This window comes from Chelonia mydas, chromosome 12 (assembly GCF_015237465.2).
Source record: "Chelonia mydas isolate rCheMyd1 chromosome 12, rCheMyd1.pri.v2, whole genome shotgun sequence".
NCBI lineage: Eukaryota > Metazoa > Chordata > Testudines > Cheloniidae > Chelonia > Chelonia mydas.
This window is the reverse complement of record NC_051252.2, coordinates 798,996-811,878: the sequence shown is the minus strand read 5'-3', so window position 1 is coordinate 811,878 and position 12,883 is coordinate 798,996. Positions and strand designations below refer to the sequence as shown.

Here is a 12,883-nt window from a genome sequence, read left to right as displayed (position 1 = left end):
GATGATCTCCTTCGGGAGACAGGACGAGCTGGGGCGCACACACGAGTGCGTGGATCTGCCTGACACGGGGGCTGCGCCGTCAATGTCAATGTCAGGTCAGGAGGGGCCTGGGCAAAGAGCTGGGCCCTGCTTGGGGAGGGCCATCTACAGCAGAGAGCGCTTCCCATTGCTAGCCAAGCCCCTGCCTGTGCTCCCCAGGCTCCTGTCAGGGGGCCGAGGGGGTGGGAGTCCCCCCAAGAGGGCTGGGCCCTGGTACCTGCTGCTGCTCCAGCTGCCCCTTGCCCTGCCGCATGATGTTGCCTTTTTCCAGCAGCTCCTTCTGGGTTTTCTCAAACTCCTCCTTGCCCTGGAAGAAGGGAGGCCAGGGGGTGAGTAATGGCCATGAGTGGGGAGGGTCCCTTCATCACAGCCCACTGCGGGGTTCCCCTGGTGGGAGCCCGTCCCACACCAGGGCAGAGATCCAGGATGCCCTCTCTCTGGCACGGAGCACGCGATGAATGGGGCTGGCCTGGCACAGTCACCCTCTCCCGGCCTGGGGAGCCCTCACCCTGGGTGACAGCTCTATGTCCCGGTTCCTAGCCCCTCCCCATGCCCCTCTCCTCCAGAACGGGCAGGGTCTGGCTCTCCAGCTACCGGGCCTGGGGGGCTGCCTATGCCCTGGACTCTGTGGTGACAAGGGACTGGGAGCCCAGCCTGCCTGCCATGAGCCCCAGGTGGGTAGTGAGGGCTCCCGCGAGGGGGCGGATTGCAGCCACCCCGTGAGGAACTCGAGAGGCAGCTGCCCCTCTGCAGCTCCAGCATGCAGTGCCCCACCCCTCAGAGCAGGGCATGGGACAGGTGGGACCAGCACGCCCAGCCCTCCCGCTACACACACAGCTGGCTTTAGTGCTGCAGCCCGGGTGCAGTCCTGCAGGAGGCCATGCAGTGGCGCTGCAGGCTCACAGCTGGAGAAGGCTGGCTGGCCAAACTCCCACCCAGGCTGGCTGAGACCCATGGGTCCCAGATGGCACACGCCAAGCTCGTCAAACCGCACTGGCTGGCTGGGTGCCCAGCCCCGTGGCCTACCAAGGGGAGATGCCCAACAGGACTTGGCCTGGAGGACCCGGCCAGGCGGAAGGGAGGGAGACTCACCGCGCCCCTGGCTTGGCTAGCCCCAGGCAGGGGCTGCGTCCACACGGCCCCCCGGGAGCGGCTGCTGTGGAGGAAACGCAGCCAGCGCATGGGCACCTGGGAGGCAGTTACGGGGCACATGGAGAGGGATCCTCAAGGACCCAGCAGACTGAAGGCCCCCTTCAGCCCCCCAAATAGGGGGAGGGAGCCCAACAAGCATGGGCCTATGGACTGTCAAAGGGGCAAGGAACCCTACTTTCGCCACGGTGCCCAGCATCTGGGCCTTAGGGAACCTGCCCAGCCCAGGCTCACCCTGCGACCCCCTTACCCGGCTTGGGACGTGGGAACCCCCTGGCCAGGCCAGTTTGCCAGGGAAGGAAGCAACGGTGCTGGGTGGTGGCAAGCAGCAGGCACCAGTCCCTGCTCCCACGGCCTTCCCAGGAGTCAGTCCCAGCTGGACCCACGGCTCCCCCGCCGGGGCTGGGCACAGGGGCACCGAGTGGGTGAGGCCCAGGTACATTTCAAGACACCCCGCCCGGGGAAACCAGCTCTGTGCCCGGGGCAGAGGCGGCAGTGCTGGAGGGAGAGGCAGGAGAAAGAGGCCTCGTGGGAGGGGGAGGAGCAATGGGGGAGGACTGTCTCAGTCAGGGGGGACTGGGGTGCCCCCAGTGAGATGTGCCTCCCTCCAGAGCAAGCCCAGCCCCCCACTCTGCCCTGGGGTGCCCCCCCGCTGCCCACCTGCAGGTGCACGTAGTCATAGTCCTCCATCCAGCCGCTCTCGCTGTTCTCGTATGGCCCGTCGGGCGAGTCCTGCGCCAGGAACTTGGGCGGGGAGGGCAGGGGCCGCGACTGGATGCTGCTGGCCTTGTCGACGGGCGCCAGCGGGGGGTGGCTGGCGAGGAGCAGGCTGGCGTCCGGGCTGTCCGCCGGCAGCTTACCCCGTCTGAAGAGCAGGGAGGCGTTGCCATGAAGGAAGGACGCCAGCTGCTTGGTGTCATCAGGGATGCCCCGCGAATACATCACCAGGCGGTCCAGGTCGTCGGTGCCGCCTGGCTTGCCGGACACTAGGGCGCTGGGGGCCCAGCCACAGCCATCCAGCGCCTGGCTGTGCCGCAGCAGGGCCTGGTACACGTCCTCCATCTTCTGCAGCTGCTTGCTGAGCTTGGCGTGCAGGGCACGGTCGGAGGCCTGGGCCGCGTTGCCCACGGCCCCGCGGGCAAACTCCAGCAGGTCCCGCAGTGCCCCCTTGATGCCCTCGGCTGCTGCCCGGAGGCTGGGTGCATGGAGCTCCAGCTGCTCTGGGCTACGCCAGCCGGTGCTGATGAAGGACATGAGGTAGGAGACGGAACCGCTGATGTGGTGCTGGAGCCGGGTCAACAGCTCCATGGCCACGTCCAGGTCCAGGCCCAGCTCCTTGGGCGCCTCCTTGCCCGGCCCCACGTCCAGCGAGGAGCTGGAGACATTGCTGCGGGTGCTCCCTGTGCTGGAGGCCGAGAGGCGTTTGGCATCGCCCGCCCTGGCCTCCCGGTCCACCTGCGGTGGCACGTCGTAGATGTACTCGCCCTCGGCGTCCAGGCTGCTAGCGTGCAGCTCCCGGGGCACATCGTACACGTCCTGCGCAGGCCCCACCGGCTTCCGCAGGCCGGGCGGTACATCGTAGATCTCCTGCGGGAAGGGGGCCTCGGGGGCGCCCTTCCCTGCCACCGGCGGCACGTCGTACACGTCCTCGGGCAGGGCTGGCGGAGGTAGGTCCAGCGCCTTTGGCTTGGCAAAGGCGGGGGGCACGTCGTAGGTCTCCTCTCGGGAGGGGCCGTCCGGGACGTCCTTGCTCACGGATGGGGGGACGTCATACACCTGCATGGGGGACAGCAGCTGTGAGCGCCCGGCCCTGCCTGCGCCCCTTCCTACCGCCTGCGCCCAGCCCTGCCCATGCCCCTTCCCACCGCGTGTGCCCCTTCCTACTGCCTGCGCCCAGCCCTGTCCATGCCCCTTCCCACCGCGTGTGCCCCTTCCTACTGCCCGCGCCCAGCCTTGCTCGTGCCCCTTCCTGCATGTAAAGTCTGGTCGTTCCCACGCCCTGTTCTGCATACATCGCCCGGCCCTGTCCGTGCCCCTTCCCACCTGCCCATGCCCCTTCCTGCTGTCAGTGCCCAGCCCTGCCCGTGCCCCTTCCTGCTGTCAGTGCCCAGCCCTGCCCGTGCCCCTTCCCCCTGTCAGTGCCCAGCCCTGCCCGTGCCCCTTCCCCCTGTCAGTGCCCAGCCCTGCCCGTGCCCCTTCCTACCTGCCCGTGCCCCTGCCCGCTGTCAGTGCCCAGCCCTGCCCGTGCCCCTTCCCGCTGTCAGTGCCCAGCCCAGCCCGTGCCCCTTCCCACCTGCCCGTGCCCCTTCCCTGTCAGTGCCCAGCCCTGCCCGTGCCCCTTCCCACCTGCCCGTGCCCCTGCCCGCTGTCAGTGTCCAGCCCTGCCCGTGCCCCTTCCTGCTGTCAGTGCCCAGCCCAGCCTGTGCCCCTTCCCACCTGCCCGTGCCCTTTCCCGCTGTCAGTGCCCAGCCCTGCCCGTGCCCCTTCCCACCTGCCCGTGCCCTTTCCCGCTGTCAGTGCCCAGCCCTGCCCATGCCCCTTCCCACCTGCCCGTGCCCAGCCCTGCCCGTGCCCCTTCCCACCTGCCCGTGCCTTCCCACCTGCCCGAGCCCAGCCCTGCCCGTGCCCCTTCCCACCTGCCCGAGCCCAGCCCTGCCCGTGCCCCTTCCCACCTGCCCGTGCCCCTTCCCGCTGTCAGTGCCCAGCCCTGCCCGTGCCCCTTCTTGGTGTTGGAACAGATGCTGTGGTGAAGCCCCGAGGGGTCAGAAAACTGCCCATTATTTATTATTTTTCAGAAATCTGGTGGCTTTGAAGCCACTCTGGTGGTTGTGGGGCCCGCCTGGCACTTCTTGGAGGCTGGGACCTGCCCCCCAGTCCCTGCTGCCAGTTCCCACTGAGCCCCCTGCTCTAGCAACCCCAGGCGCCCACCCCTGCTTGCCTGCGGCACCGTGTGAGCTAGCCAACGCTGCGCTGACCCCACCTGAGAGCCTCAGTCCCCCCGTGGTGCCACCACGCTGCAGAGCCAGGCAAGGCTTAGTGCTGGGGCATGCCAGGGAGCGCACACTGCCTGCCCCAGGGCTGGGCTCCCAAAGGATTTCCTATGCTCTCCTGCCCGCATTCAGACCCCCTCGGCGCCACTCACAGTTTGGGGGGCCTGGTGCAGGGCCTTCTCCACGCTGGGCGGCACGTCGTAGATCTCCTGGCCGAGCTCCCGGCTGGTGGGGCCCTTCACTGCCATTGGGGGGGTGTCGTAGACCTGCAAGTGCAGCAAGCAATGGCATTGGTTCCTGCGGCTTGTGCACGGCCGGGCACCTGCACATAGCCACGCGTATCCCTAGGGACACCAGGGCAGTCGGATGGCTCAGCCCCACTGCCCCGAGCCCAGGAGCCTGGCTGACAGCGGCCAGGAAGGAAGGTTCATGGGCCCCACAATAGAAAGACAGGGGAAGGGTCATCTGTCCCCCATAACACTCTCATCCTATAGATGGCCTCCAGTTGAGCCTGATTGGTTAGTATCCCTTCTGCCTTTGCTAGCACTAACCACAAATCTCTTTGAAGCTTGCTACAGTCTAGGTCCTGGACACTTCATGTGGTAGGGAGTTCCACATGCTAATCACACTGGAATCTGCCCTCTTTTCAGCATCATTGGAGAGCCTTGGACCAGTCGGGGAAGAGAGAGTTCCTGCCCTGCTTGTCACCCCCTGGTGGATGAGTAAGGAGACAAGAGCCAGAGTACCCCTGAAGAAGCTCTGCCCCCAGGCCCAGGTGGACAAAGTCAGGGGCATGGGGAGAGCACCTATGGGATGAGGGAGGGAGAGGGGCAGCTAGCTAGCCACGCCAGGCCACACCCACACCGGCCTCCCAGCCTGCCCACCTGCTGGCACATGGCCTCACCTCCTGGCTGTACTGGCTGGTGAGCACCCCCCGGACAGGGGGCACATCGTAGATCTCCTGGGGCCCGGAGGCGAGGAGGTGCCGTGGGATGTCGTACTCGTCCTGCTCGCCTTTGGGTGAGTCGTAGATGTAGACCTGCCCCACCCGAGTGGGCACCACCACCTGGAAGGGAGCACAGGGGATGAGCAGGGTGCTGCCACGCAGCACAGGTGCCCCCAGCCCGGGGGGAGCAGAGTCTCCCCCGGTAAGGGTGGGCGGCGGCTCTGGGGAGCAGAGAAGAGAAACTGTGGGGGTTCTGCACCCAGGAGCTCCTGCCTAGGCACTGAACAAGGGGCAGTGCCCACAGTAAGTGCCCCCATCCCAGCTCCAGGCCGACGGGCAACCCCCCCGCACGCCTGGTGTCCCCTGTTCACATTGGTGCAGGGGACGGATGTTCGGCAGCCAGCTCTGCCTCCTGAACTGCTCCTCGTCCCCATCCTGCTCACCTGGGAGTGGCAATGCCAGAGCCTGCAGCCGCTGCCAGCCGGCCCGGCACAGCCAGCCAGAGGGAGCCGGTCACATCTGTGGGATGCCTCCGGAGGAACAAAACAAGCCAGCTGCCGAGCTCCCTGGACGTGCTGACAGCGGGTGGGAGCTGGGGCGGGGGGGCAGCTACAATGCGGGCAGGGCTCCTCCAATGCAGTTGGGCACATGGCGAGCAGCAGCTGGCACCACCGGCCTCACACGAGTGGCCAGGGCCCCAGTGGGAGAGCCCCTCCCCAAGAGCTCACACGCTAGGCTGGCGAAGGGAGGAGTGCCGCCCTGTTTTGGGGGGACTGAGGCTCAGAGAGACCACGGGGCACGTTCTGGGTGCTACAGAGAGACCGCGATGAAGCCGGAACCCAGGTGGCCCAAGAGCCACAGCCGCAAGTCCAGCCTCCCTGGAGGCGATGGGAGGCGGGTGGGACTCACTATCAGCCCAAGGCAGAGCCAGCCCGGCTTCTCCCGCTATTTACCCCAGCCCTGTGAGCCAGTGGGAGGCGGAGAAGGGCGTGAGGGCAAAGGGCTCCGTGCCCGTCTCTGTCGCTCTCCATGGCTGGGCAAGGACAGGGTCATGTAGCCCTCTGGAGTCTGCCTGTGGCACGGCGGGGAATGCACTGGCTGCGGGGCTGGATGAAGGCGAGAGGGAGGCGGGGGCCCAGGTGTACCCAGCTGTGCCACATGGCTTGGGCCAGCTGGCACCGTGGCGGGGTCCGCACCCAGCCCACATTTACATGCCAGTGGGGTCCGATCATTGAGCTGCTGATCAGAGCCAGCTGGAGCTGGGGTGGGGGTGGGACGGGGGGCTGCAACACTCCCCATGGAATGGGACAACAGACGGCAGATGGGAGCCAGCTCCGCAGGGAGCTTCCCTGGGCAGTTGGGAGGCGGAGAAGGGGGCTGCACAGGGGAGGAGGAGACAGGACTGTTTGTGGGAGAGGGTACGTGTGGGGGAGGGGAGAGAGGGCTGTGCGTTTGGGAGCATGCTGTTGCCATGCCCAGACCCAGCCCAGCGTGTGAGGAGAGGGCTGCCGGAGAAGGAACGACAGTCCGGTGGTTAGGCTGAAAACAGGTACTTAGCAGACCCAGGTTCCAACCCCAAATTGACCACAGACATGCCCAGATGACTCTGGAGAATTGCCTCAGTTTCCCCTACTGCTGAGTGGGAGCACGAGCCCTGCCTGGGCTCCCGGGGGCTGTGAGGTGCTCCCATGCCACAGGGAGTGTGGCTCAGTGGGCGTAGCCATGCCCCAGGCAGGAGCAGCCAGCCATGGGAGAAAAGGCAGTGGCTGAAAGGCAAAGGACCAGCCAGGGCTGCTGTCCTCTGCACACACCACTGTCAGGGTTCTACCAGCCGCACAGGGCCTAAAGCTGGCCTGGGCCCCACTCTGGCCTACAGCCGACCCATGGGAGTTGGGCATATCAGGACCCAAGTGACAAGAACATTAACCTGTGGGTAGAGGGGCAGCGGCAGCGCTGGGGAGAGCCCAGGGCTGGGATAGGACAGCGTGTGTGTGTCTGTGTCGTTGTGTCAAACCACAGTGGTTTGGGGCTGATAACACCCCAGCACCCCCCGGTCCCTCCACTGCAATGTGCTCCCTGCACATGGGTCAGCCCCTGATGCGAGCAGTGGGGGGCTGGGGCTTAGGCCTGCAGGAGGCAGCTCGCTTGGCATAGCTTCCCCCGGATGGTGTTTGCACAGCTGAGTGCATGGGCCCGTGCTGGGCAGGCAGCGTCCGGGAGTGGTCCTCCCGCCTGGGGCACTGGGCCTGGAGCCGCCTGCTGTCTGTACGCATTGCTGCGTGCTGGCCATGGCCAGTTTGGGCTGAGGGATTGCACCCCTGTTTCTAGGGCCTGGGCTGTGGGGAGCGAGGCCTGCAGCACCCCTGGGCTGGCTTGCAGGTCAAAGGGTGCCCAGTGCAATCCCGGCTCCGGCAGCCCGCTTTGCTCCTCACCGATCTTAAAGCCAGAAGGCGCCATCTGGTCTGACCTCCTGCACGTTGCAGGCCACAGAACCTCATCCACTCCTGTAACAGACCCCTAACCTCTGGCTGAGTCACTGATGTCCTCAAATCTTCATTTAAAGATGTCAAGTTACAGAGAATCCACCATTTACTCTAGTTCAACCCAGCAAGTGACCCTGCCCCACACTGCAGAGTCTCTGTCAATCTGACCCAGGGAAAATTCCTTCCCCACCCAAATACAGCCATCAGTTAGACCCTGAGCATGTGGGCGAGACCCAGCAGCCAGGGTAGTGACTTAGACCTGCCCCGGCCGTTGGGGATATTCGCTCCTTACCGACTGTTCAGTTCCCCACGTAATCCCCAGCTCCTCCCATGTGACTAACAGCCCCCCAGGGCGCTATCTGATGCCTCACTGGCATCCATTAGAGCTGCGGAGTGATTGCCCTGCTGTAAAACTGGGCTGTATTTTATCCCGATTGCCCTTTGCCTTTATGGCCCTACCAGGGTGGCAGGATTGCCCCGCTCTCAGTGCGTCTGGCTGGAGGGCCAGGTGGAGCCAGGACTCCCCATGAGCCATGCCCAGAGACAGGTCATGTCTCCCTCCCAGTGCCTGTGCCAAGGGTGCTGCCAGGGCCATCCCTGGCATGGGCTGTTAGCCTGGTGCTGGAGCCAGCCTCTGCCCCAGAGCTGCAAAGGCTGCCCCCAACCCGGGGAGCTTTGCCAAGGACGATCAGCCCACGCTGGCACCTGGCAGAGTAGCTGCTGCCTTGGTGCACCTGCTCTGGGAAGCACGGGCCAGGCTGGCTCCCTGGCCAACACCAGGGAGGAGTCTGCCCCAGGCTTGGGGGAGGAGGGTTATGCCTGGTCTGCCCCTGCACTCGAGCCTTCGGTCCTGGGGGCACGATCCCTGTAGCAGCAGGCATTCCCAGCCTACCACCCATGCCTATGTGTGCGCCCGCCTGCTTCAGGACATGGGCATGTCTGCGTGCACGTGTGTAAGTGTGTCTGTGTGCACGTGTGTGTGCACGTCTGCGTGCACGTGTGTCTGCGTCGGACTGTGTGCCCGTCTGCATGTCTGTGTGCACGTGTGTCTGTGTGCATGTCTGTGCACACCTGCCTGCTTCTGGGCATGGGCACATCTGCGGGCGGCCGTCTGTCTGCGTGTGGCTTATGGGTGCACCAGTGCAGCTAGTGAAATGGGCGTCTGGCACCATCGCAGCTCTGGGTGTAGGGGATACCACTAGCTGTCTCGCAGAAGAGACAGTTTGTAGCATTGTAAACACACTGAATGGCACAGAGAACTCCAGAGCTGGCTGGCTGGGGGCCCTCCCCAGGGAGGCATGGACCTAGCAGGCTCCACCCCCCTTCCTCTTGACTCCTGCATCCCCTGGGGGGACCTAAGGGATCCATTAGTGCTTGGGGCTCAGAGCAGCCCCTGGGGCAGGAGGTAGCTGGGGTTCCCCTGAGCAGCGGGGGTTCATGGGGGTACCCGAGTCCCAGGGTGAATGTCTGCGCGCACTGAGGAGGGGGGCAGGTATCTAGGCAAGGTTCCACCCACAGCCCCCAACTATCCCAGCTCTGCCAATGCCCCTCAATCCCGACCTGCAGCCCGCTGCCTTCCTAGCCCAGGACTTCCAACCCCCATCTGCCCCTCGATCCCGACCAGCAGATGTAACGTTTGCTCTCAAGTGACAGCTGACACCAGAAATTCAAGGCTTAACAGATCTGGGGAGCAGCAGCCTCTGGCCCCAGATTGTACTGGGGAATTCCCCCCACCCTTCCCCAGCAGCTGCCTCCCCTGCAAGACAAACCCTTGGAGGCAGGGACGGCCTCCTCCTGAGATTGCGGAGGGCACCAGCAGCCAGGCCAGCTGCCGGCCTGTGATTTTGCTCCCCAGCCCCTGTAAAGGCTCAGCCAGGCTGCTCTGATTGGCATGGATTAGCTGCCCTGGCACTAAGGGGCTGGTGGGTTTCACTTCTCTGGGGTGTAGCTTACAGCCTTACTGGGCGGTGCTACCACACGTGGGCTGCCCTGTGGGGCAGGGGTGGGAATCGGCTAGCCACTCCAGCTAAGGGCCCCGTCCCCTCGCTGCAGGGGGAGGGACTGGGGCTTTCGGAGCTCAGGGTTCCAGCCCCCCACTCCCACGGGGGACCCCTGGAGCAGGGTTTGGCAGCAGCAAATCACACCTGTGCAAGGGGCGTGTCCTGCAGCCTGCCCAGCCCGGGGCTGCACACGGAGGGGCTGAGCACCAGGGCGATGGGGTCAGCCACAAGGCAACACCCACAGAACTGCCCCCCACCCCAGCTGCCAGGCCTGCTGGGAGCAGGGGCTTCGTATCCCGGCTCTGCCAGGGGTTTCGGATCCTGGTTGCTCTGGGGGTGGCATGAGAAGCCACCCAGCCGCTCCGGCTGGCTCATGCCCTAGCACCCCATCCACACCCCTCGATCCCCCTCCACCGCTGCCCCCCCAGCCCCCATCCACACCCCTCCAGCCCCCCATACCCACCCCCAGCCCCCCGTACACACTCCTCTAGCTACCCAGACACATCACACTTTCCCTGCATCCACCCCCCGACCTTTCTCTAACCATTCATACCTCTGTACACACCCCTCCAGCCACCCCCTACCCATCCCCAACCCTCTATCCCCCCATCTATCCATTCTGGGCTCCCCAGGAAGCAGAGCACAAGCTGGAACAGCCCTGAGGCTGCTCTAACGTGCCTGGGGGCTGGGCAGTGCAGAGGGGCATGTCCCCCACAGGGCAGGGATCGGGGGACTGAGAATCTCCAACAGGATGGGATGACAGTGCTCCTCACCCCCACAGCCCCCCACCTTTCCATCCAGTGCCGGCCGTGGTTCAGCCAGGTGGAGCCACTGGGCACAGCCAGGCCTTACGTCAGCTCCCCACCACGCCCCCCCCAACCTTGGTGTGAGCTGGGGGAAGAGGCAGCCCCTCCGGCTCCTGCTACAGCTGGCGCTCGCCTGCTCAGGCCAGCTGCTGGGAGCAGGACAGGAAGGTAACAGACTCCAGGCTCGGCTGGTCACAGGCCAAGCTTCAATACCACATACTCGGCCTTGGCAGCTGCGGTGTCAGGCCCAGCCTCAAGGTCAGGCTGCCAGGCAAGGGCAGGTGGGGGATGGCCTAGCTCTTGCCACAGCTAGGGACCAGGATCCAGGCCCTGATCCTGCCCATAGCTGAGCCCTCCCCCGGCACAGCCACATGGACCCCAGAGCAGTGCAGGATTGGGGTCCCAGGCACGACGGCGCTGACCCCAGCCAACTCCACCGAGACACCCTTTACCAGGTGCTGGAGAGCCCTGGTGGGGGCCCTGGTTACAGGGCACACGGCCTTGGCACGGAGCTCCCGGGCAAGCGAGCCAGCAGGACAGCCAGAAGAACCCAGCCATGGGCATGGCCAGCGTGGGCGTCTCCTCGGGAGAAGGGGGAGGAGGCGGCATCGGCTCAGCCCAGCCGTGAGACCACCCCCCCCAGGTAAGCTGCACCCCAACTAGCCCCCGGACACAAGGCCGGATTTGCACAATGCCTGACTTCCAGAAGAGCCAGCTGCAGTGGGTGAGGGTGGCGTGAGCTCAGCACCCAGGGCGCTATGCCAGGGCGCCCACCGGGAATGGGCCGATGGGCACAGCAGAACCACACCACTCTGTCTCACTGAGATCCAGCCCCCTCACATGGACAGTTCCTGTCCCACCAGAGCCCCTCCAGCGCCCAGAACCCTCTGCCTGAGGACACAGAGGTAGGAGGGGGTCCCAGGATGTTCGCCAGCCCTGAGGGGTTTAAACTCGTCTGCCTCCGGCAGAGCCTCTCAGGGATCAGCCCAGACCTTGCCACGGCCGAGCTGGGAGTGGCTGGGACCCGAGACGAGGTTCAGCCCAGCCCAGGGCAGGGGCCTGCAGCAGAGGAAGGTGCCAGACCCTGCCCAAAGCAGCCATGCCATAAGCTGAACCAGGCTCCTGCCCACTCCCAGCAGAGGCTGGCTTCACCCAGAAGTGCAAGCCCTTCCAACAGCTCTCAGGCATGGACACAGCCTCCCCGCCGCTCCCCGAACCCCCTCATGGCTCCCCCACGTGTCCAGCACTTGCCGGGAGGCTGCAGCCCCCACTCGTTGGCTACCCAGCTATCCCGGGGCAGCCTCAGCACAGGGCTCTTGACAATTCACCAACAGCAGAACTCACTGGGGACGGGAGTAAGAGGCGCTTTAAGGGTAGGCAGTGAGGCACAGTGGCCAGAGCTCCAGCCTATGACTCAGGAGACCCGAGCTCTATTCCCAGTCCTGCCACGAGCTGGCTGGAGGACCTTGGGCAAGTGACGTCCCCCCTCTGTGCCTTAGTTTCCCCATCTTAAGGATGACAACATTGACCCTGCACTGGAAAGCGCTCCGAGATCCCCAGCTAGGGATCTGCATTAACGGGGCCCTGCAAAAAGCTCGCTAACTTACAGGCCCTTCCTGCCTGCCCAGCCCTGGGGAGCGCTCGCTTGTACAGAAACGGCCGGAGATTTTATGACATCTACATCCGGCACGTAAACCCAGACCAGGAGGCTGGCGCGGCCAATCCCCATCACAGAGCTTGAAAAGGCCTCCACTTGACAGGTAGAGAAACTGAGGCAGGGTGGCAGCTGAAGTCATCAGCAGAGCCTCGAACAGAACCTGGGGCTCCCCCACCCACAGGGCCATGTGTTCACTGCACTGGCTCAGACCCGGGGCGCAGTAGGCCAGATCTCAGCTGCCAGCAACCCCAAGATAACCGTTGCTTGTCACTGCTGGGATGCTGGCAGACGGCCTCGTCCTGAGCCAAGATGTGAGCTGTCCTGCACCCCAACATGGCCAGTGTATGGCAGAGAGGCGCCTAGTTCCCTGATCCACGCATGCTCTCCTGCCTTCTTCCCTCCCCCAGGCCACCGGGGTCGCTTGGTGCCAGCTGTGCTTGGCTTGGCCCAGGGGCACCAGCTGGTTTCCCCAGCACTGTGGTCGGACCACAGAGCCTGCTTGTCCCCTTGCCCCGTCCAGCAGGATGCTCCAGGTCTGTAACACCCCAACTTAAATCTGGCCCCTCTTCAGGGCTTCCCACAAAGCTCTCAACAGACAGGGCTCTGCCCTGCCCAGGGCCTGGCAACTCAGAGCCTGTGGGGCTGAATTTCCCAAGAAGCAAAGCACTCACTGAGCTGTGCCCCGCAACCTCCGGCTGGGGCATGGCAGGCCCTGTGCCTGGCCACCAGCACTCTGCCCGTGGGGTTCAGGAGCCGTGACTCTCATCCTGCGACCTCGTGAGCAAAGGGCATGCTGGGTACCTGGCAGCAGCA

At 65.0% G+C, this 12,883-nt stretch overlaps 1 protein-coding gene across 2 annotated transcripts in view; it reads right to left on the bottom strand.

Moving 5' to 3' along the window:
* The window catches only part of BCAR1 (BCAR1 scaffold protein, Cas family member), a 38,096-nt gene that overhangs the window by 2,190 nt on the left and 23,023 nt on the right, over positions 1-12,883 (bottom strand). Inside the window, exons 3-6 of one of the 2 annotated variants that reach the window (XM_037877917.2) lie at positions 5,083-5,244; positions 4,331-4,444; positions 1,849-2,964; positions 257-346 (exon numbers count right to left, since the gene is read on the bottom strand). In XM_037877917.2, the coding sequence (XP_037733845.1) occupies positions 257-346; positions 1,849-2,964; positions 4,331-4,444; positions 5,083-5,244 (1,482 nt within the window). The remainder of the gene's footprint in view (positions 1-256; positions 347-1,848; positions 2,965-4,330; positions 4,445-5,082; positions 5,245-12,883) is intronic. The other variant, XM_037877918.2, reaches the window with a different exon arrangement.